The 24,795-nt window shown below is 43.4% G+C and overlaps 1 protein-coding gene across 11 annotated transcripts in view; it reads right to left on the reverse strand.

Moving 5' to 3' along the window:
* Nucleotides 1–24,795, reverse strand: part of LOC112265549 (neural cell adhesion molecule 1) — a 109,171-nt gene that overhangs the window by 10,986 nt on the left and 73,390 nt on the right. For 4 of the 11 annotated variants that reach the window (XM_024442942.2, XM_024442943.2, XM_024442945.2 and 1 more), the window contains exons 2-13: nt 19,632–19,706; nt 19,064–19,273; nt 17,637–17,780; nt 17,033–17,170; nt 16,722–16,839; nt 15,718–15,878; nt 15,285–15,427; nt 3,336–3,486; nt 2,813–3,000; nt 2,318–2,414; nt 2,003–2,173; nt 1,578–1,706 (exon numbers count right to left, since the gene is read on the reverse strand). In XM_024442942.2, coding sequence (XP_024298710.1) covers nt 1,578–1,706; nt 2,003–2,173; nt 2,318–2,414; nt 2,813–3,000; nt 3,336–3,486; nt 15,285–15,427; nt 15,718–15,878; nt 16,722–16,839; nt 17,033–17,170; nt 17,637–17,780; nt 19,064–19,273; nt 19,632–19,706 — 1,725 coding nt within the window. Of the gene's footprint in view, nt 1–987; nt 1,003–1,577; nt 1,707–2,002; nt 2,174–2,317; nt 2,415–2,812; nt 3,001–3,335; nt 3,487–7,837; nt 7,868–13,805; nt 13,830–15,284; nt 15,428–15,717; nt 15,879–16,721; nt 16,840–17,032; nt 17,171–17,636; nt 17,781–19,063; nt 19,274–19,631; nt 19,707–24,795 lie in introns of all 11 variants that reach the window. The other 7 variants (XM_024442938.2, XM_024442939.2, XM_042296223.1 and 4 more) reach the window with 4 other exon arrangements.

Below are 24,795 nucleotides of genomic sequence, written 5' to 3' on the forward strand. Positions count from 1 at the left end.
TAAACAAAACAGAGACTGAAGACTAACACAAAACAACAGTGAACTTTTGACAACACTGAAAACACAAGCAGGGACAAATGACAGGTTTTCCTCTGAGAGAAATGATGAATTCAGCTACTGTGGCTAATGCCCTAGATTTACAGTAATTTCAAATAAAATAACTTTCAAAATATGGTAATAAATGGAAAAGGGTACATCCCAAACCATCCTTCTCCTGCAAGACAAAATAATTGACAACAGAGGAAACGCTGCGGTATTTCCAACAAAGACATACATATTGGAAATACTGACAGAAAACAGCAGCATTGAAAAAGGGGACAAAAACACAGACGTATTCCTAATACTACTTAGTATTGCTAATATTGACGGACATTGTAGTATCAGTTGTACATGTACAACCTACACATGAGACGACAACACAAGAATATTTGGGGAGAGTTAAGTTGTATCAGTAAATGACCATTGCTTCTTACTGTAGGTACTGTTCAGTAAGAAGAGCAGCAGGTAATAGGGGGTGTTCTAGGCTATTTGTCTTGGTATAACAGAGTCTAAGTCACATGCTAACTACTCATAATAACTATGATCTTTGGCGTAATCCCTAATAACCGCATAACAAACCTGAGTCCTCAGTGAAAAAATGAAAAATGCCATCTAAGAAGTCATATATATATATATATACACAAATTGTTAGTATGTCCGTACAAATCTGTTATCTGCAATATAATATTCCTGCAGATTAAAGGTATTCAACTATTTAGGTGAAATTGAGAGAACAGAAAGCAAAGGAAACATGAAACAATATTTCATGACTGCCAAATCTCAATGGAAAATGCAGAGGCAAATGAAAGCCACATGAAATCCACTGACTGTATAAATAGACTGGACCGTTTTAGAACTGGAGACAGACTGTTTTGCAAACACTTAGAAAGTTTGTCCAAAGTTCAAACTAATACTCAGAGTGAGTGTGTATGATGATGAGGCACTTACTTGTGTAAGAATAACCTGAGCGGTTCAACAGAAAAACAGATGAGAGAAAATGAATAAACAGAAAACTACACAACAAGAGTGTGACAAAAAAGAAAGAAAATAAACTATCAAGGCTTTATGATAGCAGCATCAACCAATCAGAATGTCCTCGGATACCAAACGATCAGTTCAACTCTACATATGCAGTGCATGGCATAATATTCCTGAGTTAGGAGTGGGCAGACTTTCCACTTCCAGTGACATTTACAACCAACAGGGGGCGATCAAGGGTAAGGAGAGAGCAAGAGGGAGAGAAAGAGAGAGAGAGAGAGAGAGAGAGAGAACAAGGGTTGTCTCATCATCCTAGCAGTGAGAAATCAAGCCAGTTGTGCAGTAAAAGCTTCTTCCTAGATTTACAAGCACAGCATAGGGCAAATATGTTTGATCTGAAGGTTCTAAGTCAGTGCTGACCAATATGTCTATGGTGGAGCTGACAAACAGACTGTATCAACAGGGCTGAATGTATTGATTCATTCTAATGAGGAAGTGCAATGGGCAGTGGCAAGGTGGTTGTTGGGGAGGTGAGAAGGGAGGTATGAAGTGTGACTTACGGACAGGCTCTGTCTTGAAGACCAGAGCGGGGCTAGTTTCACCCTCTCCCTTGCCGTTGATGGCTAACATCTTCACCTCATAGTTGGTCTCAGGCTTCAGGCCTATGATGGTAACTTCACTCAGAGTTCCTGAGGATACAAGTGAGAATTACAATTACTGACAAATCCACAACAAACTGCACTCAGACAGAAATATCCATTTGACAAGTAACAGGGATGCAATGATTACAGACAACAACATTTGCTTTTTTTCCTCATTAGAGGTAAATCCAACAAGCATAAATGATTATATAGGACGGATGTTTCATTTAAAAAAGGCCAATGAATGAGAAAAAGAAACATAAAGAAGCACATTTCCTTTTTTTTATCCCTCACATCCCTCTCTCTTTACCCTCGTAGCACCCCCGTCCTGCCCCTGTACTTACCTCCTTGGACCTCATAGACCTTCTGCACCCAGGTGCCCCTGCCCACAGTCTTCCATTCAGCCCGGTACCGGAGGACGGGTACTCCCCCGGTGGCGTCAGGCTCCTGGAACTCCACCCTGGCTGAGCTGGAGAACGGCTCCACCCCCCCGAGGGACGGGGCTGACGGGACATCTAGAGAGGAGAGGAATCACACATAATGGTACTCATTAGAGAACTACAGTACATTTCATTCGATGACGGCATTAAATATTCGATTCACAGTATAGAAGCATGACGATTTTGGATAATTAGCTACAGATTGTGATTGTGACTGACCAGCCTGAATGAGGAGAAACTCCTTGGATTCTGTGCCCATCTCATTGGAAGCAGTACAGTTGTAGCTCCCAAAGTCATTCTCAGACTCTGGGGTGACCTGGAACAGAGGAGAGAATCGATGCATGAAAGTGGGCAGAAAAGCATTACAAACACAAGGTGACTAAGATGCATGAGTCAGTTTGTTCCACTGTTGTTTGTCCATTAGAGATGCCTGTTTGTATTCCTCTGTCTCTGTGCTTCCCTCTACTGAATAATGAAAACACACTCAGTCTCCCCACAATGGAACTGGGGGAGAACCCTGCAAATACTAGCTGTCACACATTAAATCTTTATGACATGTATTTATGACATGTAGTGTTCTTAATTCTGTGTGTGTATTCATGTGTGTGTGTGTGCTCAAGCATGTGTGTGTGCTCATGCATCCGTGTGTGTGTGTGTGTGCGCAGTATGCCTATGTGTATGAAAGTGTGTGTGTGTATTTGAATGGGTCTCTACCTCCAGGTAGCTGGCTGTGGGGCTCTGGAAAACCTTGGCTTTGGTGACGTTAGCGTTGGGAAGCTGAAACCCGTCCCTCAGCCACAGCATGGACACGTCACCGGGGTGGGCCAGGACCTCACAGCTGATGTTAGCTGCATTCCCCTCCCAGGTATACACTGTCACTGAGCCCTGGATCTTAGGGGCATCTATGGAGGAATGAACCAGCAATGTGAATAAGAGATTGCTGTCTTTTGTCTTAAATATTTAAAAGAGTAGGTTTTGGCTCAAATGTTGGAAGCTGCAGGCAGTATGCCAGGCCTGATGAAGACTGAACACTAGAGACAGTGGTTGCGTCCTTATTCCCTATATAATATACTACTTTTGGGACCCTATGGGCCCTGGCAAAAGTAGTGCACTATAGGGTGTAGGGCTCTGGTCAAAAGTAGTGCACTATAGGGTGTAGGGCTCTGGTCAAAAGTAGTGCACTATAGGGAATAGGATGCCATTTCAGATGCAGCCCTGTGACATGTAGAGCTCTTACAGCGGACTTCCAGGTAGGCGGGTTGAGAATCCACTCCGATGGCGTTGCGTGCAGAGCAGAGGTACTGGCCAGCGTCGGTGAACTTGGCGTACTTCAGCGTGAGGGAGGACACACGAGCATCACTCCTCACTACGACGTTCCCATCCAGACTCTATAGGGCAGGAAATCACAGGGTAGCCAGCAACAAAGGACCTCTGTTTGCAGTACATCAATGTTAACCTCATACCCCATTGTGATCCATGCATTATTGAGAACCCATACATTATAACACTCTGTAGTTATATCATAGTAACATTGAACTCTGAGCCTGGAGACAAACCATTGTAGCACTGAGTGCTTTTCCTATGGCTGTAACATCAAAAGGTGATGACACGACACATGGCCTGCCCTTACGAGAGAGACAGAGATACTGTAGAGAAAGGTTCAAGAAGCTGTATGGATGGAGCCATCATGAGCTTTTCACACAATGGCTGTAGAGTGAGGAGGCTGAAATCAGTTACAGCAGGCTTATTAGGTCTCAGCCTGTTAAACGCTACTGGTGTATAGTAGTGGTTCCTGTAGACAGGATAACATGCCTAGCTTGCACTTTTACACACACAGCCTGCTGAGTGGTTCGCTTTATCGTGTCAAATTCAACTAGACATTAATAATATATTGACATACTAAGTGTTGAATTATTTGTGTTTCCCAACAGCAACATACTGTCTGATGTATAGTTCATACATCTACTGTATACATATTATAGGGCAGGCATACTGTACAAAACCCGTGGTTGATCCATGAAATGTCAACTCACTAAAATGATTCTATTCCTCAGAATGAACTAGCTACCTAGTCAGAGCAGTGCAAACTGTCACTGTCTCTGTAACTCTAAAGCAACACCATGCTGACTAAATTCAATAAGGGTTAAGACTCAGAAGTAGAACAATAAGGGTTCAGAAGGAGAACGAAATCATGTGAAATGGGGAAGAGGGCAAAAACATTGCGTGCCGATACATTCAAGTCCTTGCCAATTAAAACTAGAGCAGAAACCCTGCTAATGGCTAATTGATGTTCGTCTCAAAATACACTACTTTAATTCATTAACGCCAGATACACAAGGTCTAAATAAACAGTCATGTATGTAACCTTTAGTGTCGGGGTCGGCTACTCTTGTTGTTGACACTTAACAGTCTGGGTCGACTACTCTTGTTGTTGTTGACACTGAACAGTCTGGGTCTGCTAATCTTGCTGTTGTTGTTGACACTGAACAGTCTGGGTCTGCTACTCTTGTTGTTGTTGTTGACACTGAACAGCCTGGGTCTGCTACTCTTGTTGTTGTTGTTGACACTGAACAGTCTGGGTCTGCTACTCTTGTTGTTGTTGTTGACACTGAACAGTCTGGGTCTGCTACTCTTGTTGTTGTTGTTGACACTGAACAGTCTGGGTCTGCTACTCTTGTTGTTGTTGACACTGAACAGTCTGGGTTTGCTACTCTTGTTGTTGTTGTTGACACTGAACAGCCTGGGTCTGCTACTCTTGTTGTTGTTGACACTGAACAGTCTGGGTCTGCTAATCTTGCTGTTGTTGTTGACACTGAACAGTCTGGGTCTGCTACTCTTGTTGTTGTTGTTGACACTGAACAGTCTGGGTCTGCTACTCTTGTTGTTGTTGTTGACACTGAACAGTCTGGGTCTGCTACTCTTGTTGTTGTTGACACTGAACAGTCTGGGTCTGCTACTCTTGTTGTTGTTGACACTGAACAGTCGGAGTCAGCTACTCGTGTTGTTGTTTTTGACGCTGAACAGTCTGGGTCTGCTACTCTTGTTGTTGACACTGAACAGTCTGGGTTTGCTACTCTTGTTGTTGTTGTTGACACTGAACAGCCTGGGTCTGCTACTCTTGTTGTTGTTGTTGACACTGAACAGTCTGGGTCTGCTACTCTTGTTGTTGTTGTTGACAATGAACAGTCTGGGTCTGCTACTCTTGCTGTTGTTTTTGACACTGAACAGTCTGGGTCTGCTACTCTTGTTGTTGTTGTTGTTGACACTGAACAGTCTGGGTCTGCTACTCTTGTTGTTGTTGTTGTTGACACTGAACAGTCTGGGTCTGCTACTCTTGTTGTTGTTGTTGTTGACACTGAACAGTCTGGGTCTGCTACTCTTGTTGTTGTTGTTGACACTGAACAGTCTGAGTCTGCTACTCTTGTTGTTGTTGACACTGAACAGTCTGGGTCTGCTACTCTTGTTGTTGTTGTTGACACTGAACAGTCGGAGTCAGCTACTCTTGTTGTTGTTGTTGACACTGAACAGTCTGGGTCTGCTACTCTTGTTGTTGTTGTTGTTGACACTGAACAGTCTGGGTCTGCTACTCTTGTTGTTGTTGACACTGAACAGTCTGGGTCTGCTACTCTTGTTGTTGTTGACACTGAACAGTCTGGGTCTGCTCCTCTTGTTGTTGACACTGAACAGTCAGGGTCGGCTACTCTTGTTGTTGTTGTTGACACTGAACAGTCTGGGTCTGCTACTCTTGCTGTTGTTGTTGACACTGAACAGTCTGAGTCTGCTACTCTTGTTGTTGTTGACACTGCACAGTCTGGGTCTGCTACTCTTGTTGTTGTTGTTGACACTGAACAGTCTGGGTCTGCTACTCTTGTTGTTGTTGTTGACACTGAACAGTCTGGGTCTGCTACTCTTGTTGTTGTTGACACTGCACAGTCTGGGTCTGCTACTCTTGTTGTTGTTGTTGACACTGAATACTCTGGGTCTGCTACTCTTGATGTTGTTGTTGACACTGAACAGTCTGGGTCTGCTACTCTTGATGTTGTTGACACTGAATAGTCTGGGTCTGCTACTCTTGATGTTGTTGTTGACCCTGAACAGTCTGGGTCTGCTACTCTTGATGTTGTTGTTGACACTGAACAGTCTGGGTCTGCTACTCTTGATGTTGTTGTTGACACTGAACAGTCTGGGTCTGCTACTCTTGATGTTGTTGTTGACACTGAACAGTCTGGGTCTGCTACTCTTGATGTTGTTGTTGACACTGAACAGTCTGGGTCTGCTACTCTTGATGTTGTTGTTGACACTGAACAGTCTGGGTCTGCTACTCTTGATGTTGTTGTTGACACTGAACAGTCTGGGTCTGCTACTCTTGATGTTGTTGTTGACACTGAACAGTCTGGGTCTGCTACTCTTGATGTTGTTGTTGACACTGAACAGTCTGGGTCTGCTACTCTTGATGTTGTTGTTGACACTGAACAGTCTGGGTCTGCTACTCTCACGCCAGTCCAAACCACTGTTAACTCATGTTAGGTGTCGTAGAAGAGCTGAACTTCTGGGGACCTCTGCATTTTATTTTGCATGGCTTTGAAGTTCAACACCCACACATTGCAAGTGAACCATCTCATGCTGTTCAATTAGCTACAGTAGGGACCAGTCTGGGGGACAAACTAAGGCTGTGGCTCAAATAGCACCCTATTCCCTGCATAGTGAACTATTTTTGACCAGAGCTCTATAGACCCTGGTCAAAAGTAGTGCACTACAAAGGGGATATGGTATGATTTGGGAAACTAACTAAGAGAGGAGTAGCGCTCATTAGTTCTGTATTCAAACTCAACAGAAGCAGCATGTCTGGGGCATTAAGTATGCCTGAGGAAACGCTTACATAACACAGACACGGCAGTCAGTCCCTTTTTCATTCCACCCCCATCTTTCTCCTCCCTCCACCCCCCCACCTTCTCCAAACACTGACAGGGATAATTACATCAGAGCTGAAAGGGTGGCCAGAGAGTGTGACAGTGTCCCGCCAGCCTTGTGCTGCTCTCACATATGCCACCCCTTATGTACAGGCAGGTCCTATTGTGTTTCTTGATGAAGAAATATAGACCCGGCACATTAATACAATCTTGTTGTAGTGTAGATAGAACATTCAGTTCCCTGTTTTTGGGCTGTATTGTAAGGTCAAAGAGGGTCAAATGCAAATCGTCATCGTGGCCAACGACTGGACAACCACATGGCAGACCAGACCATGATATACAATCTCATTCTGTCCAGAGGAAGAGCATCTCCTTCTGTTCATATGCAACGTGAGAACATAGATTCATTAAAGTTTCAGAACTATGGTTTTCAACAACAGAGAGTTTATTAATAATGCAGGGTGGTGGTGCCTATTGGAAACATCAAGCAATTTTTGCTTAGCTCGATCATTTGTGCACCCTAGACCTTATTCCCTGGAAAGAACGGGAACAAACATCCTTCACCAGTTGTCTGATACCTGGCTACAAAATGGATGAGCTAGGAAAAAGAACATTCAGGTTTCAAGGATCATTTTTCAGCATGATGGTTCACAGAGCAAAGCCACTCTAACAAACCAAAAAGGACTGATAAGAGGTTCTCCATCAGTTTCCATGACTACAGCAACCATAGAAAACAGTGTTGAAGAGAATTCAATAGAGTGAAAGAGGATGCATGGGCATGGTATATGGTAGATAGTGATGGGTATTGGGTATACTATAGAAGCTATACCTTGTGTTGCTCGGGCCGAGTCCAAGAGGCCTGTAGAGGACACAGACAGAATAGAACAACAACAAAAAGCAAAGCAATCCTTGGACAGGAATCCTTATCCAGTACCTCACAGATGGAACAAACAACAGTGCACAAGCATGCAACTGAACAACACTTCCCCACTCCTGTACAGAACGTGCTGCTGTAGTCCAGTGAAATGGCCTAATGCTAAAACTATAACCCAAGCACGCCATTCCATTGTTTTTGACACAATTTGACTCATCAACCTTTACGCTCCTCAGTGGTATTAAACTACTCAGCATGAACCTATAAATAGCCTAGCCAGCGAGCTAAACAGGTTTTAATGACGTCCTTTCAACTCCTTTAGCCTGCTGGGTACATGTTCATGTGCAAATAATAGACGTAACATTGGAGTTAGCTAGCATGGAGGGATGCTGAAAGAGAGAAAAATCATAGAAACATTTCTCCATATATCATCTTCAAAATCAAATTATTAAGAATTGTTTTCATGATTATGAATTATAATGAATCCACATTTAATATGAAGTTATATAATCAACACAACATTTAACACTTAATTCAGTCCAACAAAAGATAATTAAACGTGATTTTAAAAAGTATTGTCCACCTGAAATACATTTACTTACAGAGTATTTATTTCCTCTGAATTCTGGCATAATACATATTATAAAAAGCATGCTTTATGGGTTTCCTAATGTTAAGGAGAAACAAGAGGCACGAAGGAGAGATGATTGATAATGGACGACGGCGTAGTGATGGATGGAAAGGAGTATGGAAGCCAGACAACAAGCAAAACGGTAAACAGCTTTCCATCAGATGCAGAAAACAACCAAGTGTCCCATCTGCTGAAACGTACTGCAGGCAAAAAGGCCCAGAACTCAATTCATTATTAATACAGTCAATCTTAACATTCCTTCCAGACCATCCTCTCTCGTTTAGAGCTGGACGCCTTCCAATCACTCACAGATGAGTGAATAATGAGTGAATTCATCTGGATTCTATCTTTAATAAGGGCTAACCTATACCACTGTAGACTCACTGCCTGTCACAGAGAAACACAACACACACATCTCTCAAGAGACTAGTTAACACTGGGAAAGCTTCAGTCACACTGCAGGGCAGAACCAAACACATTAACAGAACAAACTAATAATATGTCAAGTAAAAGATCCTGAGTGAATAGTCATCCTAAGTAGGGAGGGGTGTACTGCATATTGAGCCATGGCATGTAGCTAATGTAGATAGTGAATGTATTAACAACAAGAGTTGTGTCCTCCCTGGACGGGTCATATGATATCACTATTCTTCATGGTGCACCTGGGTGTGGCGAGACAGGAGAGACACACATAGCAAGACAGGCACATGTAACACCTGATGTCAGAAAAGCAGTCAGGGACCAGAACCCACAGTGCAGAGGAGGAGCTGCTGCTCATTATTACAAGACGCATAACTAACAACACCCCTGGTCCTGGCTGGTCTGACACAGCACTGTGAGGTATGCAATTGAGTTGACACATCACTGTCAGACCCATGTTTTATTTTTGTTTAAACAATGGGACGTGGACCAAAAGCAAATGATGGTGAGAACTGTAAACACCATGCATCTAATCAGTTTAGTGCAACCAGCACTAAATAACATCCCATCAGACAAATCTAATTTCCAGGCAGCACTCCTCATCCCTGGGTAAGCAGTGAGCAGCGATCCTCTCTCTCCCTCTAGAGTATGAAGGTATGGAGGGGAGAGGAAGAGATGCACTGTTGTAGAGGAGATTCTCCAGAAGAAACACTCACATAACTATCTCACCCAGCACCACACAAAAGGCATCTTCTCTATAGTCATAAACAGCCCAACAGCAGGGTATGGTTACAGGACTGGACTGGGGAAGTGTTTTTTGATGACCGCTGACTAGGATCAGTTAGGAAGCTCTCCATCATTTATCCTGGCTAGCAGCATTCCAACTGTCATACCATGAGAACAAACTGCCATTCAATGTCCAGAGAACCACATTGTACCACCACTGACCAGACAGGCACATACAGTGGGTTCCAAAATTACTGGCACCCCTGACTGGCAATGCACAAACAATACTTAAAAAATTATAAACAATATAATTATAGAGATAAACTCAAAATACCAACATGTGAGAAATACTGTACTGTATTAATGTTTCAATGGAACGAACCAAAATAACACAATTTTTTAATAGAAAATAAATTTAACCAAAATCAAGGTTTCATAATTATTGGCACTCCTCATTCAGTACTTAGTGCAACCACCTCTGGCAAGGATAACAGCATTTGTTCCTGTAATGCTTGACAAGGTTAAGGAACACATTTGGAGGGATTTTGGACCATTCCTCTATGCAGATCCTTTCAAGATCCTTCACATTCTTGGGTTTGCGCATGTCAACTGCCCTCTTCAACTCAACCCACAGGTTTTTGATTGGATTGAGGTCCGGCGACTGACATGGCCAAGGCAGAACATTGATTTTGTTGTCACAGAACCATTTCTGTGTGGATCTTGAGGTATATTTTGGGTCATTGTCATGTTGGAAAGTCCACCTACGGCCAAGTCCCAGCCTTCTGGCAGAGGCAACCAGATTGTCAGCCAAAATTGCCTGATACTTGTTGGAATTCATTATGCCATCAATCTTAACCAGTGCCCCTGGACCTCTGGAATTAAAACAGCCCCAAAACATCACTGACCCACCACTATTTTACCGTGGGTATGAGGTGCCTCTCCTTGTATGCATCTCTGTTTCGATGCCAAACATGCCGATGCTGTATCTGACCAAAACATTCAATTTTGGTCTAATCTGACCAGAGCACCTTCTTCCAGTCATACTTTAAATGACGTCTGTGTCTTGGGGTCAGAAAGGGCTTTCTTCTGGCAACCCTTCCAAAGAGCCTGTGGTTGTGGAGGTGGCGTCTGATGGTGCTTTTTGAAACCTGGGTGAACCCAAGACGCCACCAAGGCATGCAATTATTTCACAGTGATTCTTGGGGATTTTGTTGCTTCTCTCACCATCCTCCACCCTATCCTGGGGGGCTTAATGCATTTGCGTCCTCTACCTGTGAGGTTTTCAGCTGTTCCATATCTTTGGATTTAAAAAAAATAATTGCCCTGACAGTGCTCAGTGGTATATTCAATCGTTTGTGGATCTTCTTATAGCCATTACCAGATTTATGAAGGTCTACGACCATCTGTCTCTTTTGAACTGCCAGTTCTTTTGTTTTCTTCATGGTGTTGGATGACAAAGGGATATTGCACGCGTGTTACCTCATTTAGTGGAACAAGAAGTGATGTAATGGCTCAATATAGTTCCTTAAGACTTAGATACACTTCAATAAGTGGAATTTAATTCCTGGTTTAATTTTGGTAGATGTTATTTATAATAATCTGTAAGGGTGCAATTAATTGTGAAATTGTGATTTGGAGGAAATTGATTTTTAATTAAATCAATTATTATTTTGGTGGGTTCCATTGAAACATTAATAAAGTACAGTATTTCTCACATGTTGGTATTTTGAGTTTATCTCTATAATTATATTGTTTATATTTTTTTAAAGTATTGTTTGTGCATTGCCAGTCAGAAGTGCCAGTAATTTTGGAGCCCACTGTTGATGAGCATTGTGTTGGAACAGTAGCTAGAGAACAAGAGCCTCTCTATAGTAGGTCCCTACTCTACCAGTGCTTAGTAAAGCAGGCCCTTGGATTGAAAGCATTGTTCTGTTTCAACACCCCTCCCTGAACCAATCACATTATAGTGCTGCAGCCAACAGCAGCCAGCAGCACCACATGATTGAGCTCTCTGATCATTCAGAACACTTCACCTTCAAATGTTCATTCCCAAGAGTTAATAGCTACTTTCCTACTCTCTTTCCTACGCTCAACTATCTGAATACTAGACCGATCTCATTGTGCTTCAATGGAGCACATTATCATAAATTAGGCAGCTCCAGTAAGATTCAATACACAGTAATCTACAGCATATGCTGTCAACTGAACAATTCAATATCTGGTCATCTGTACCACGTTTGAGCTCTGATGAGCTTTGAAGAAACCCATTTTCAAGCACATTTGCTCCTCCTTTCCAGAGCCTGAATGTTCTCAGATAATTGCAGCTTGCAAACCTTGTAAATCAAGTAGAATATTTCATATATATTCAAATAACCCAGCCTTTCATTTTGCGAGATAATGTCCTAAGCACGCATACACATTTCATTTACATTTTAGTTATTAAGAATTGTTACAACAAATAAGGGGGCTGAAACAACAATGTAATGACAACCCTTGAAAACAAAAACCTTTCCTCAAAAACAAATATGAGTATGAGAGCACTAGAATAGAAGAGTAAGCTGGTTTAAACTTGTTTATGTAATAGCTAAAGCATAGTGTCCTCTTGGAACACAATGTTGCCATGGCATGTGTTACCCACATTTAGGCTATTCTATGGATTCAATCATTTTGTCAATCTGATCCTCTCTGTTGACATCTCAATATCTCTGTAGTTCTAAAATATGTGACAGGGTTCATTTGTCTGCCATCACTATCGTAAACGTATAGGGAGAGAATATGCTGTGTTGAATAAAAAAGAAACCCTATCCTTTATAAAACCTTTCAGCCTATAGCCTACATTTCCTCAGACAACAGTCAGACTCAGAAGACGAGTGGAAGATAGCTGAGGGAATAATACACTGGAATGCCCTGTCAACAGAGATAATGGTAATCCAGCACCTCTTTACAGCAGGAACTATGAATACGTTCATTTCTATGAGTACAACAGTCAGCAGACTGGAGAATGTAAAGGAACGTTAAAGCACTGAGAGAGGTGGTAATGATATATGTAGCATGACACACTAGTGAATAGCACACCACAGCATGCACATGCACACACACTTGTAACACAGACACGATTCTCACAAATATCCCTCAACACCAATTCCACACAGGGAAAACAAAACTGCAATTGTCATGCTGATAGCCAATGAGCCAAAACAACAGCACTGATTCAAATAATAGGCCCATAAAAACAAGTCCCCATAGTAGCTGGATAGATAGAAGACTATGGCACATATTTCATGTGAGAGTTGATCATTAGCTTACCCTTTCACCTGTCCTATGATTAGTGCTGTTAGCATGGCAGATGAGGCACAGCCAGGTTCAAAAACAATTAGCAGCCGTTTTCCAAATCACACTATCCTGGCTTCTCGCTAGTAAAGACATTACCTCAGGATCATTGTCCACGAGACCCACAGTGCCAGACCACCGCTGTGAAAGGGTTTCTATTCCTTAAAGTTCCTGTTCCTAATGATAATTCAATGGAGGCTGCTAATCATTTCTTCACCCACCACCGTGGAGAGACGGCTGTAGTAGTACAACACAGACCAGATACAGATACAGACTTAGGCATTTTGATTTTAGCTTCAACCTTGACAGAATGATTGATGATTGATGACAGATATGCAGTGAGACAGATCGTCTACATGAGAGGACAGAGAGGGACATAGACTGAGCAGCAGTAGGGCATTAGGCTGCCACGGTGGATGGAAAGAGACGGAGATGATCGGACCAGGAATGGCAACACAGAAATGAGGAGGTCCTCTTTTAAATGTCATTACGGTAACCATGCTTTCTTCTGACCTCAATAGACAAGGCAGAGGAAACCCCCAAAGTTGAACCATTCAGAACCACTCTCTTGCAACGCAACAGTCAGGCAATAGTCAGGCTATATTTGAAAAACATGCAACTTTGAATCGATTTCATAAACCCTGATGAGATCATATCTTGAGGATTTTCAAGGAATATTGACTGAAGAGCAGACAGGAAAATTCCATAAAAATACTTATTTGATTCTATCAGGGTTTTTGTTGAATCTCATACCCCATACGTGATTTGTTCTATCAATTGATTTTGTTCCATTTCTGTGCCACGCTGATTTCATACCTGATAGATCCTGTTAAGATGTGCCTGCAGGGGAGAGAATGTAGCGATGTAAACTGACCTTCCTGGCGGCTCCGCCTATCTACACTCCCCCTATAGTGTACAGGTACCTACAGCTTGTCTCTGATGGAATGGCCCCACCATTACCTGTCTATCGGACTAGATGAGGTCATTGGTACTATAGGGAACTAGCTATGTGGACAATGGGGCATTATATGAAAATATAAGATCCATAGATTACTGTATGGAGCAGTCTGCAGGGGACAAGCAGAGGCTGCTACAGGAACATATACTATATATACACAAAAGTATGTGGACACCCCTTCAAATTTGTGGATTCTGCTATTTCAGCCATACCCATTGCTGACAGGTGTATAAAATCGACCACATAGCCATGCAATCTCCATAGCCAAACATTGTCAGTAAAATGGCCTTACTGAAGAACTCAGTGACTATCAATGTGGCAGTGTCATAGGATGCCACCTTTCCACCTTTCCTGCTAGAGCTGCCCCACCAATTGTAAGTGCTGTTATTAAGTCGAAACGTCTAGGAGCAACAACGGCTCAGCCGCGAAGTAGTAGGAAACACAAGCTCACAGAACGGGACCGCCGAGTACTGAAGGGCATAGCGTGTAAAAATCATCTGTCCTCGGTTGCAACACTGTGTCTAGAAGCAACGTCAGCACAATAACTGTTTTTCGAGAGCTTCAGGAAATGGGTTTCCATGGCCGAGCACCCGCACGCACACAAGCCTAAGATCACCATATGCAAGCGTCGGCTGGAGTGATGTAAAGCTCGCCACCATTGAACTCTGGAGCAGTGGAAACGCATTCTCTGGAGTGATAAATCACTCTTCACCATCTGGCAGTTTCAGTATGACAATGCCCCTCTGCACAAAGCGAATACAGAAATGGTTTGTCGAGATCGGTGTGGAAGAAATTGATTGGCCTGCACAGAGCCCTGACCTCAACCCCATCGGACACTTTTGGGATGAATTGGAACGCCAACCACGAGCCAAGCCTAATCGCCCAACATCAGTGCCCAACCTCACTGGTGCTTTTGAGGCTGAATGGAAGCAAGTCCCCACAGCAACGTTCCAACATCTAGCGTAACGCATTTCCAAGAAGAGTGGAGGCTGTTATAGCAGCAAAGGGGGGGCCAACTCCATATGAATGCCCATGATTTTAGAATATGATGTTCAACGAGCAGATGTCCACATACTTTTGGTCATGTAGTGTAGGTCTAAGGTGCTATAGGGACAAGGTCTAAGGTGGGATGGTAACTAGTTTGCTACGAGGTAGTAATATGAACTTCACTGTGTGACCTTCTATTAGCTAGCTGCTGCTCTGGGGCCATACTTAATCAGTAGAGATGAACCTGGCTATGGGAGCCTTGCCATGTTTAAGTGAAACACATCCTCTGAGTGTCCCTCTGCAGTAGGGACACAGCCCCAGGCTGGCCTCTCTCAGTGGGCTGACTGTACCTGTTCTCCCTCAGTGAAGGTGCGTAGGCCGAAGCTCCAGTTGATGGTGGGGGTGGGGTCCCCTGACGCCTCACAGGTCAGAGTCACCTGCTCCTCCATCTCAGACGTGCTCTGGTTCAGCAGGAAGGTGATCTTAGGTTTCACTGTAGCAAAGACAGACACACACAGAGCCATTATAACCAACCTGCAGTGACACTCACCTGTATGACCTACAGTAGAGCTACATTCACAGTGTGCACACATCCATTACAAGCAGCACCTGCCATATCTGATGCTAGTACTTAATACCTATGGCTATAAGCACAACATAACCCCCCAAAAAATCCCTTGTTAAAATCCTCCCAAAGTGAATATTGATAAACCATTGATAAACCACCAGAAACCCATCACACAGTCAATCATCTGTCAGTACCAAGTGAGAGGAGTCCCTCACCAAACACCCTGAGGCTGAGTTCCTGTTCGCTCTCCCCAGCCTTGTTCTTAGCGATGCAGGTGTACTCTCCCTCATCCAGCTTGGCCACCTCCATGATGGTCATCTCTGAACCGTCCTCATTAAAGCTGTACTTGTCTCCTGACTCCAGAAGAACACCGGCCCTGGGGAGAAGAGACGGGGAACACACACATACACACACTCTGATTTACAATCAGCTTTAATGAAACGATGAGAAGCGACCTTCACGACACAACTAAGTTGCTAACTACGCTTGATGATCATTTGTATCAAATAAATATAATAAAAGACTTCAAAACAATTTTGAATTATTTTTCCCCTTGAATTAACTCAGACTTAATTCATATTAGCACAACTCAGTTTTATCAAAATAATGTTTCAGTGTGACATTGAATCGCTCTTTCCAAATGAATATTTTTCTTCCAGTCTTCAATCATGATCTCTCCAGAGTCTACAACAGAGAACCATTTACTTCTTGGCAATGACAATGACCCTTAAAGTCAAGGTTTGACCACAGATAATTACATTGTAGTCTCTTGGACCTTGAGCAGGAGAGAGAGATTGTGAGAGTGAGGGCAAAGCCTATCACCTTGACTGGTGAGTTAAAATAGATCCTCCCCCTTTACCTAAGACTCAAACCCAAAGACAAGTGTCACATGGAGTTCACACCAGTCCTTTCCATCACCTAGCAACAAGGGAAACAGCTCCTCTAACTCTTTTAAGAAGGTGAGAACAACACACTACACTGCCAACAGAAAACCAAGTGCAGGGGACTATCACTCGCATTGGTGTTGCTAGCCTATGGGCTCCATGGTCAGATGGATATCTGCAAAACAGTGGTTAGTGGTATATCAGTCTACCAGGCTTGAGTGTGAGTGTGTTGTGTGTGTGTGTGTGTGTGTGTGTGTGTGTGTGTGTGTGTGTGTGAGTGTGTGAGTGTGTAAGTGTGTGAGAGAGAGAGAGAGAGAGTATGTGCTCCAGTTTACCTTGCCCAGGTCACCATTGGCTCTGGGTATCCATCAGCTGCACAGGTCAACATGGCAGACTGGCCCACGCCTGCTGTGGCATTCACCTCAGACTGCCACACCCGGATGGTAGGGAGCACTGAGGGAGGGAGACATATTATCACACCTGAGACCATGCATAAAACTCCCTGTCAGCAAAGTTACTACTGCGAAATCCAGCCCACAGTCGTCTGCTGTCTAGGATGTTGATAGATGACTTAACACCACAAAATGTTGGCAAACCCATGAATAAAGTGACAAGGGAAAAGAGAGGGAGGAAGAAGTAGGCTGACCGTTGACGATGACCCTGATGATCTTGAGGTCGATCTCTCCCCGGGCCATGAGGCGGCCTTCGCAGGTGTACGACCCCTCGTCTGTCTTCTTGATGCCTCGGATCTGCAGGTGGTTGTTGGGCAGGATCTTAAAGCGGACTGAGAGGAGAATCAAATCAGAATGAATATGTAATGGATGAGGGAAAAAGGGATTTTCAGACAGAGATCCCTGTACACCAGAAAATCTCCCTTTCTATGTAAATTGTTTAATTAAAGTGTTTAAACAGTTTCATATTCATACCCAGCAGTTATAATATTAGTCAGAGAATCGCTCAAATGGAACACTGTCTGACAGCTGTAGAGGGACTTTCTGACATGGTTGAGTAAAAAATGGTGACAAGACTGACAGTCAAAGACAAAAAAAGAGTGGAAACAGGAAAAATGTAGGTACCCTTTAGGGTTACACAACTCTGATAACTTTCCCCAAATTCCCAGAATTTCCACAAATCCTGCTTTTGGATTTAAGCAGGAAATCCTAATTCCTTCAAACTGGAAAACATGGAGATTTTGGGAAAGTTACTGGAATTGTGCAACCCTACTCCTGGCTAAATGGCATCTATCTCACCATCCTTCTCCATCTGAATCTTAGCTCCTTTGTGTTTCCAGATGATGGTGGGGGGAGGGGAGCTGATGACGTCACACACAATTTTGGCATTGTCCCCTTCATTGAACTCTTGGGGGGAGGGGGCGTTCTTGAAGGTGATCCTTTCTACAAGACAAAATACAAGAATGTTAGTCAACCATTTAAAACCATGAAGAACATAATGGGTGTATCCCACATGGCACCCTATTCCCTACATGGTGTACTAGTTTGGACCAGGACCCATAGGGTGCACTACATAGGGAATAGTGTGCCATTAGAGATGTAGCAATGGGTTCATTTAACTGTTTTCCTCTACACCTCAGCCTCTTAACTGCCTTCATTCTGATCACATTAACATGTTGAGCCTGGTGGGAAACCATAAAGGGTTGAGATGATGGACGTTTTCTGATGCTTGGCAGCGTCTAGCTATAGAAACCATTAGTCAGAAGACATGCACCACAGACAGGTTCATTAGGCCCTGTTTTAATGCTCTTTGGAGGGGTTTATTGACTGATGGAAAAATCCATCTCCAGCTGAAAAACAGAAAATAAAGACATTTTGCCCTCAAGCCCTCAATAAAATGTTCGAGCTTTTCCGTCAACACTATACTGAAGGTTGAGGAAATGTAATCATCTAATTCTCCTTAAAGAAAGCTTGGGGTTCTTAATATAACCATTTAACGCTCTGTGATCAGGACATCCCCCTGAGATTATACTATTTCATAAAGGAAACACACACTGGTTTTGAACGGGACATCTAACCTACGTCCCAAATGGCACCCTATTCCCTAAATAGTACACGGAACTCCGATGGGACTCTGGTCAAAAGTAGTGCGCTAGAGGCCTCCCGGGTGGCGCAGTGGACTAGGGCATCGCATCGCAGTGCTAGCTGTGCCACCAGAGACTCTGGGTCCGAGCCCAGGCTCTGTCGCAGCCGGCCGCGACCGGGAGGTCCATGGGGTGACGCACAATTGGCCTAGCATCGTCTGGGTTAGGGAGGTTTTGACCGGTAGGGATATCCTTGTCTCATCGCGCACTAGCGACTCCTGTGGCGGGCCGGGCGCAGTGCACGCTGACCAGGTCGCTAGGTGTAATATGTTACGGTGTTTCCTCCGACACATTGGTGCGGCTGGCTTCTGGGTTGGATGTGTGCTGTGTTAAGAAGCAGTGTGGTTTGGTTGGGTTGTGTTTCGGAGGACGCATGGCTCTCGACCTTCGTCTCTCCCGAGCCCGTACAGGAGTTGTAGCGATGAGACAAGTTGGTAACTACTAACAATTGGATACTACGAAATTGGGGGTAGAAGAGAAAAAAAGTTGTGCGCTATATAGGGAATAGTGTACATTATAGGGAGGGATTAGGATGCCCTTTTGGACATATCCCTAGAGAATGAAGAAGGAGGAGCAGTTTACGGTAGAACTTGACGTTGACGGTGGCTTCTGCTGACTGGTCTCCATTGGTGGCCAGACACTTGTAGGTCCCAGCGCTGTCCACCCCGGCCTTGTAGAGCGTGAGTGTGGACGAGGACTCGTCGTTTCGGGTTACGGTGATCTCTGGTTTGTTGGGCTCTATCCTCTCCCCGCTCGGCGAATACCAGTCAATCTCCTTTGCTACCCCAACAACTGCACAGAGACAAGAGACGGTTAAATGTGTTTGTTTTTGTATCTAACTAGAAAATCATTACGATCACATATTGGTATCACAATGTTGAGTCGCTCTACAAGACAAATAAAGAGCCACAAAGAAGAGTATCATCCTAGGAAACAACCTGTACACCTTATAGGAAATAGTACTCTGTTATCCTAGAAAAGGTTACAGCTACCTTGTTCCTGTCTAGTGGCCTGACAACTGTTGTCTACGCACAGCATATCAGGACAGGACACAAAAGGTCAGTGTATATGCAGTACTGCACAATGGGATCTAAACAATTACAAAGAGACAGTAGACTACTACAGTATAATGATACAAGGGCAAGCTTACCTTCACACAGAAAGAACTTGGACTCTCCAACACTGATCTCTCCCTGGGTCGGGGTGATCTCCACTTCCAGACAAACTGACAACAGAACAAAATAGACATCAGATTAGACAGAGCAGTACTTGGAAGCAATATGTTACGTATGTGTGTGTGTGTATGTGTGTGTGTGTGTGTGTGTGTGTGTGCGTGCATGTCCGTGTGTGTGTGTGTGCATGCCCGTGTGTCTGTGTCTGTGTCTGTGTCTGTGTGTGTGTGTGTGTGTGTGTGTGTGTGTGTGTGTGTGTGTGCGTGCTTGTCCGTGTGTGTGTGTGTGTGTGCGTGCATGTCCGTGTGTGTGTGTGTGTGTGTGTGTGTGTGTGTGTGCATGCCCGTGTGTGAGGGGGAATGATAGAGAACAGAGTGAGACAACATTTCATTAATGACATGTGATATTAAAGCTTATGTCTGCAGTGCTGCTTATAATTTATAATTCAGGCGCTGTGCCTGTGTCTCCCAGTGTTCTTCATTCATTCCTTATCAGTAGTCTCCTTATCCTCTCTGCTAGTACAGCAGCCTGTCATTATGGAAAGCACTGCTTGCTCTTTGGGCTTTTAGGCTGAGTTCTGCTGTAAAAAGGGCTTGATAGATTAATTTGATTTGATGGAAACCTCCAGTTCTGCCACAGCAAACCATGACAGACGAAATAGAAAGCTAGTTGGCTTTACTACTGCAACCACATGGGCATAGGCTACTCCTCTGGGTCTACTGTATATCACCTGGGTTGAGTTCCAAATGGAACCCTATTCCCTAGGGTTGGCAGGGTAGCCTAGTGGTTAGAACGTTGGACTAGTAACCGGAAGGTTGCGAGTTCAAACCCCCGAGCTGACAAGGTACAAATCTGTCGTTCTGCCCCTGAACAGGCAGTTAACCCACTGTTCCTAGGCCGTCATTGAAAATAAGAATTTGTTCTTAACTCACTCAAAGGTAAAATAAAATACAGTGCACTACACTTAGAAAAAAAGGGTTCTTTGGCTATCCCCATAGGAGAATTCATTTTGGGACGCAGACCTCGACCCCTCCACAGCAACAATATCCTACTGTAAACCAAGCTCGGGTGAACCAGTAGGAAGAAAAGGAAATGGTAAACAAAACACAGCAAAGAGAAAACTGTCTGCAGAGAGAGAAAGAGGTATGTCCATGCCTGAGGTGAAACAGTAGCCTCCATCTCAGTGGTGTTGATAGCAGCAAGCAGGTAGGTAGGTAAGGTTCTACTGCTCTTATTGACAGTGGAGCAGGCAAGGGGGGAGAAAAAATGCCCCTTCCAAATCAATAGTTCAATCACAACACAGAAATCTATTCCAAGCCATGGCTCATGTCTCAGAGAAGCACCTCTGGCAGATTGATTGAGGCTTTGCTTTATTGAAAGGCCACGTTAAGACGATACACTTGGCTGACACCCGCAGAGAGTAAAGCCCTGTTCACACTGGCAGTATGAAGTGACACATTTTCTTTTGCACGTCCGATTTGAATCTCATATTTTTGCAGTCTAAACAGACAAAAAGCACATGGAATCAAATATTTCAAACCACATTTTAAACCACCTTCATGGCCATGTCACCTGTGTCTGTGTCACACCCTGACCATAGTTTGCTTTGTATGTTTCTATGTTTTGTTTGGCCAGGGTGTGATCTGAGTGGGCAATTCTATGTTGTGTGTCTAATTTGTCTATTTCTATGTTTGGCCTGATATGGTTCTCAATCAGAGGCAGGTGTTAGTCATTGTCTCTGATCGGGAACCATATTTAGGTAGCCTGTTTGGTGTTGGGTGTTGTGGGTGATTGTTCCTGTCTTTGTGTTTGTTACACCAGATAGGGCTGTTTTTGGTTTTTCACGTTTTTGTATATTCTTCTATTTTCATCTTTATTAAAGATGTATCACAATAACCACGCTGCGTTTTGGTCTGCCTCTCTTTCAACAGAAGAATCCCGTTACAGTCTGAATGGTCAAATCTGATTTAATTGCCCTTAAATGATTTTTACTGTTATTTGGCATACCTTGTAGCTTGCTAGCTACACTGTTGACAGTTTGACAAGAACACGAGGTAGCTTGTTAATTGTTTACAAACAATGAATGAATGTGCTAGCAGGCTAAACAGCTACCTAGTTAGCTAGTTGACTGCTGTGGCTAGCCAAAAGTGACATGTTTTGAAAGTTGGACCTCCCGAGTGTCACAGTGGTCTAAGGCACTGCATTGCAGTGCCCACTGTGCCACTAGAGATCCTGGTTCGTGTCCAGGCTCTGTCACAGCCGGCCACAACCGGGAGACCATGGGGCAGTGTACAATTGGCCCAGCATCGTCCAGGTTAGGGGAGGGTTTGTCCGGCAGGGATGTTCTTGTCCCATTGTGCACTAGAGACTCCTGTGGCTGGCGGGATGCAATGCACGCTGACACAGTTGCCAGGTGCACAGTGTTTCCTCTGACACATTTGTGTGGCTGGCTTCCGGGTTAAGCGGGCATTGTGTCAAGAAGCAGTGCAGCTTGGCTGGGTTGTGTTTCGGAGGACGCACAGCTCTCGACTTTTGCCTCTCCCGAGTCCGTACTGGAGTTGCAGCGATGGGACAAGACTGTAACTACCAATTGGATATGACGAAAAAGGGTACTTTAATATATATATATATATTTTTTTTTACAAATTTGCATCTTATCCTTTGAGGCTTTAAAACTGCTCTTACACTATGATTTCAAACATTCAAAGAAACAGGGAGACTTCAGTGGCAGGCATTGTTATCACCTTAGCTTGCTACACTACAACTTTTGAGTACACACACACACACACACTTGACATCACTATGACAACTAGCGTAGCCATGTCAGTCTGAACACATATCTGATCTGGTCACTTGTAACTTGCTGTTTGGAAAGTCAGTATTACAAAACGGATGAAAAAAATAAAATAATTTGAGCATTAAGGCCTGCACTGTGAACAAGGCTTTAAAGACAAGGGAATAGACATCAACCATCTGATAGTAATATGCTGAGAAGAGAAGGCCACACGGTATTAAAGGCCTGCAGCATATCAATCTGTATTTGTTGGATATTTCCTATAAAACATTTGATTGCATCAGAGGTGATTGATGTGAGATGTTATCTACTATCCATATAAGCCAAATGCATCAACCCAGAGAATTACATTCTGGAAATGGCACTACTAATTTACAACACTGTCAACAGCTCTGATATCAGATTTCTAAAGCTCCAAATAGAAGTTAAGAGCCAAACATCTGCAGATTGGGATAGTCCACTGAGTATGGAAAATGATAATTGACCAAAACATCAACGACATTCCAAGTATCCTGGAATCGTGAAGACAACGAGCGGTATAAAAACAAACTGGTTATACAAACTCATTAGCCGCCCCTTGGAAGAACCTCGTGCTAATCAATTTCATATCAATTCTTTTGGGAAAACACCTTACTTATATTGCAGCTTTCAATATGACAAATCCCATGACATATTCGTCCACTTCGAAGAATAAATTAAGACACATCAATATCAAATTTACATAGAGCCATTTGGAAATAAACAATATCACACGAGAAAATAAACTCATAGCAAATGTCTGTCTCCATTCCACTTAACAGGGTAGATTCATACGTTCAGCATTCTCCCACACACCATAAGCACCACCCACTTCTGACTGGAGAAGACATCTCTCCGAGGCCAGGCAGCTATCGTCTCATTCACCAGCCTTTTGTCTGGTTATCCAGAGTGATGCTGTGAGGAGCCTGGTGAGAGGGCCAATATGAGACCTGGGGTTGCATCCCAAATAGTACCCTATTCCCCATGGGTCCTGGTCAACAGTAGTGCACTATATAGGGAATAGGCTGCCATTTGGGACTCAGCCCTGACCTATCAAAAGGGCTCCTGAATTAGCTAGTTTTCTCTAAGGAGCCTCTGTCTGGGCCAGCCCGTATGGAAGATACACAGCTATAATGGGGTCTCCACCACCAAGAATAGCAAGTAAGTAGTCATTTTCAATATAGGGCAAGCAGAAACATCATAAGCCAAGCAAAACTAACATCAAGTACCAAGCAGTAGATGAACTATGCATGTCCGGTTGGTTTCTGATGGAGAGTGAGACATGTAATCCTTGCCTCTGTGATACATACTATATCTCTGTGTGCAAACATCAAAGCTCCAGATGACCAGTAGAGTATTAGCTACAGATGTGCAGTAAGATTAGGTTCTCTCACTCTGTCATCCAGTATAAGCGCATAGCATGGAATGTCCCATCAAAACAAAAACAACGGTAGCTAGGTATCATGGCGATATCCATTTCTGCATGCAAGATTAGCTTGCTTTTGAAATGTAAATATGTCTAATTGCAGAGGGCATTATTACCAAATGGGTGATATTAAGGATCTGTCTGTCGGGTTGTCTAGGCTGCAGTAGACTGGATTAGGGGAAGTCAATTTACTAAGGCACCCCACAAGGGAAGGGAAGGATCAGATTTCTGAGGGAGATAGCCTCTAATACATGAGAGAAGATAGGCTCCAGATACTGTAAGTTATCGTAAAGTCTGCTCTGGCCACGGGAACTTGAAACCAATGTAAGATTGTGTCACTCAATCTCACACTCAATTTGTGCAAATATGTACAAAAAGTGTTTCATGCGTTTTTGTGTAGCCTTATTCATGAGAAAATACACACATTTCTGTGCAACTTCATTCATAGAAAAATACATTCTTTGGGGGCAAACTTCAGAACATTCTTTTGAAAGTTATTGGAGCAATGCATTTTGGGCAATGGTGTTCTACACTGCCTTTTTTTGTGCCCCACAATTATTAATTAATAAAAAACAAACAAATGTGTTAACAACCCAATATTGTTTATCAACCAGGTTGTCACTGAAAAACATATTATATAATAGAAGCCTTACATTTGTTCAATGCCAATGTTATTTTCTTTGCTTGTTTTCGCATAATACTTTGGGATACTCGTGCTATGTCAGATTTTATGAGGGTTGCCAGATTGGAATACAGATCTGTATTTGTCTGTTTTTTTGGGGCGGTATCGATGAAAGAATTTGATTGGGGATAAATGTTCGTGATGGGAAATTAATTCATCAATAAATGTGGGGAAACAGAAGACCTGGAAAAACAATCTGTTTGGTTTAAATTCCCCAGGCAC

The sequence above is a fragment of the Oncorhynchus tshawytscha genome, linkage group LG13 (genome assembly GCF_018296145.1).
Source record: "Oncorhynchus tshawytscha isolate Ot180627B linkage group LG13, Otsh_v2.0, whole genome shotgun sequence".
Classification (NCBI taxonomy): Eukaryota; Metazoa; Chordata; class Actinopteri; order Salmoniformes; family Salmonidae; genus Oncorhynchus; species Oncorhynchus tshawytscha.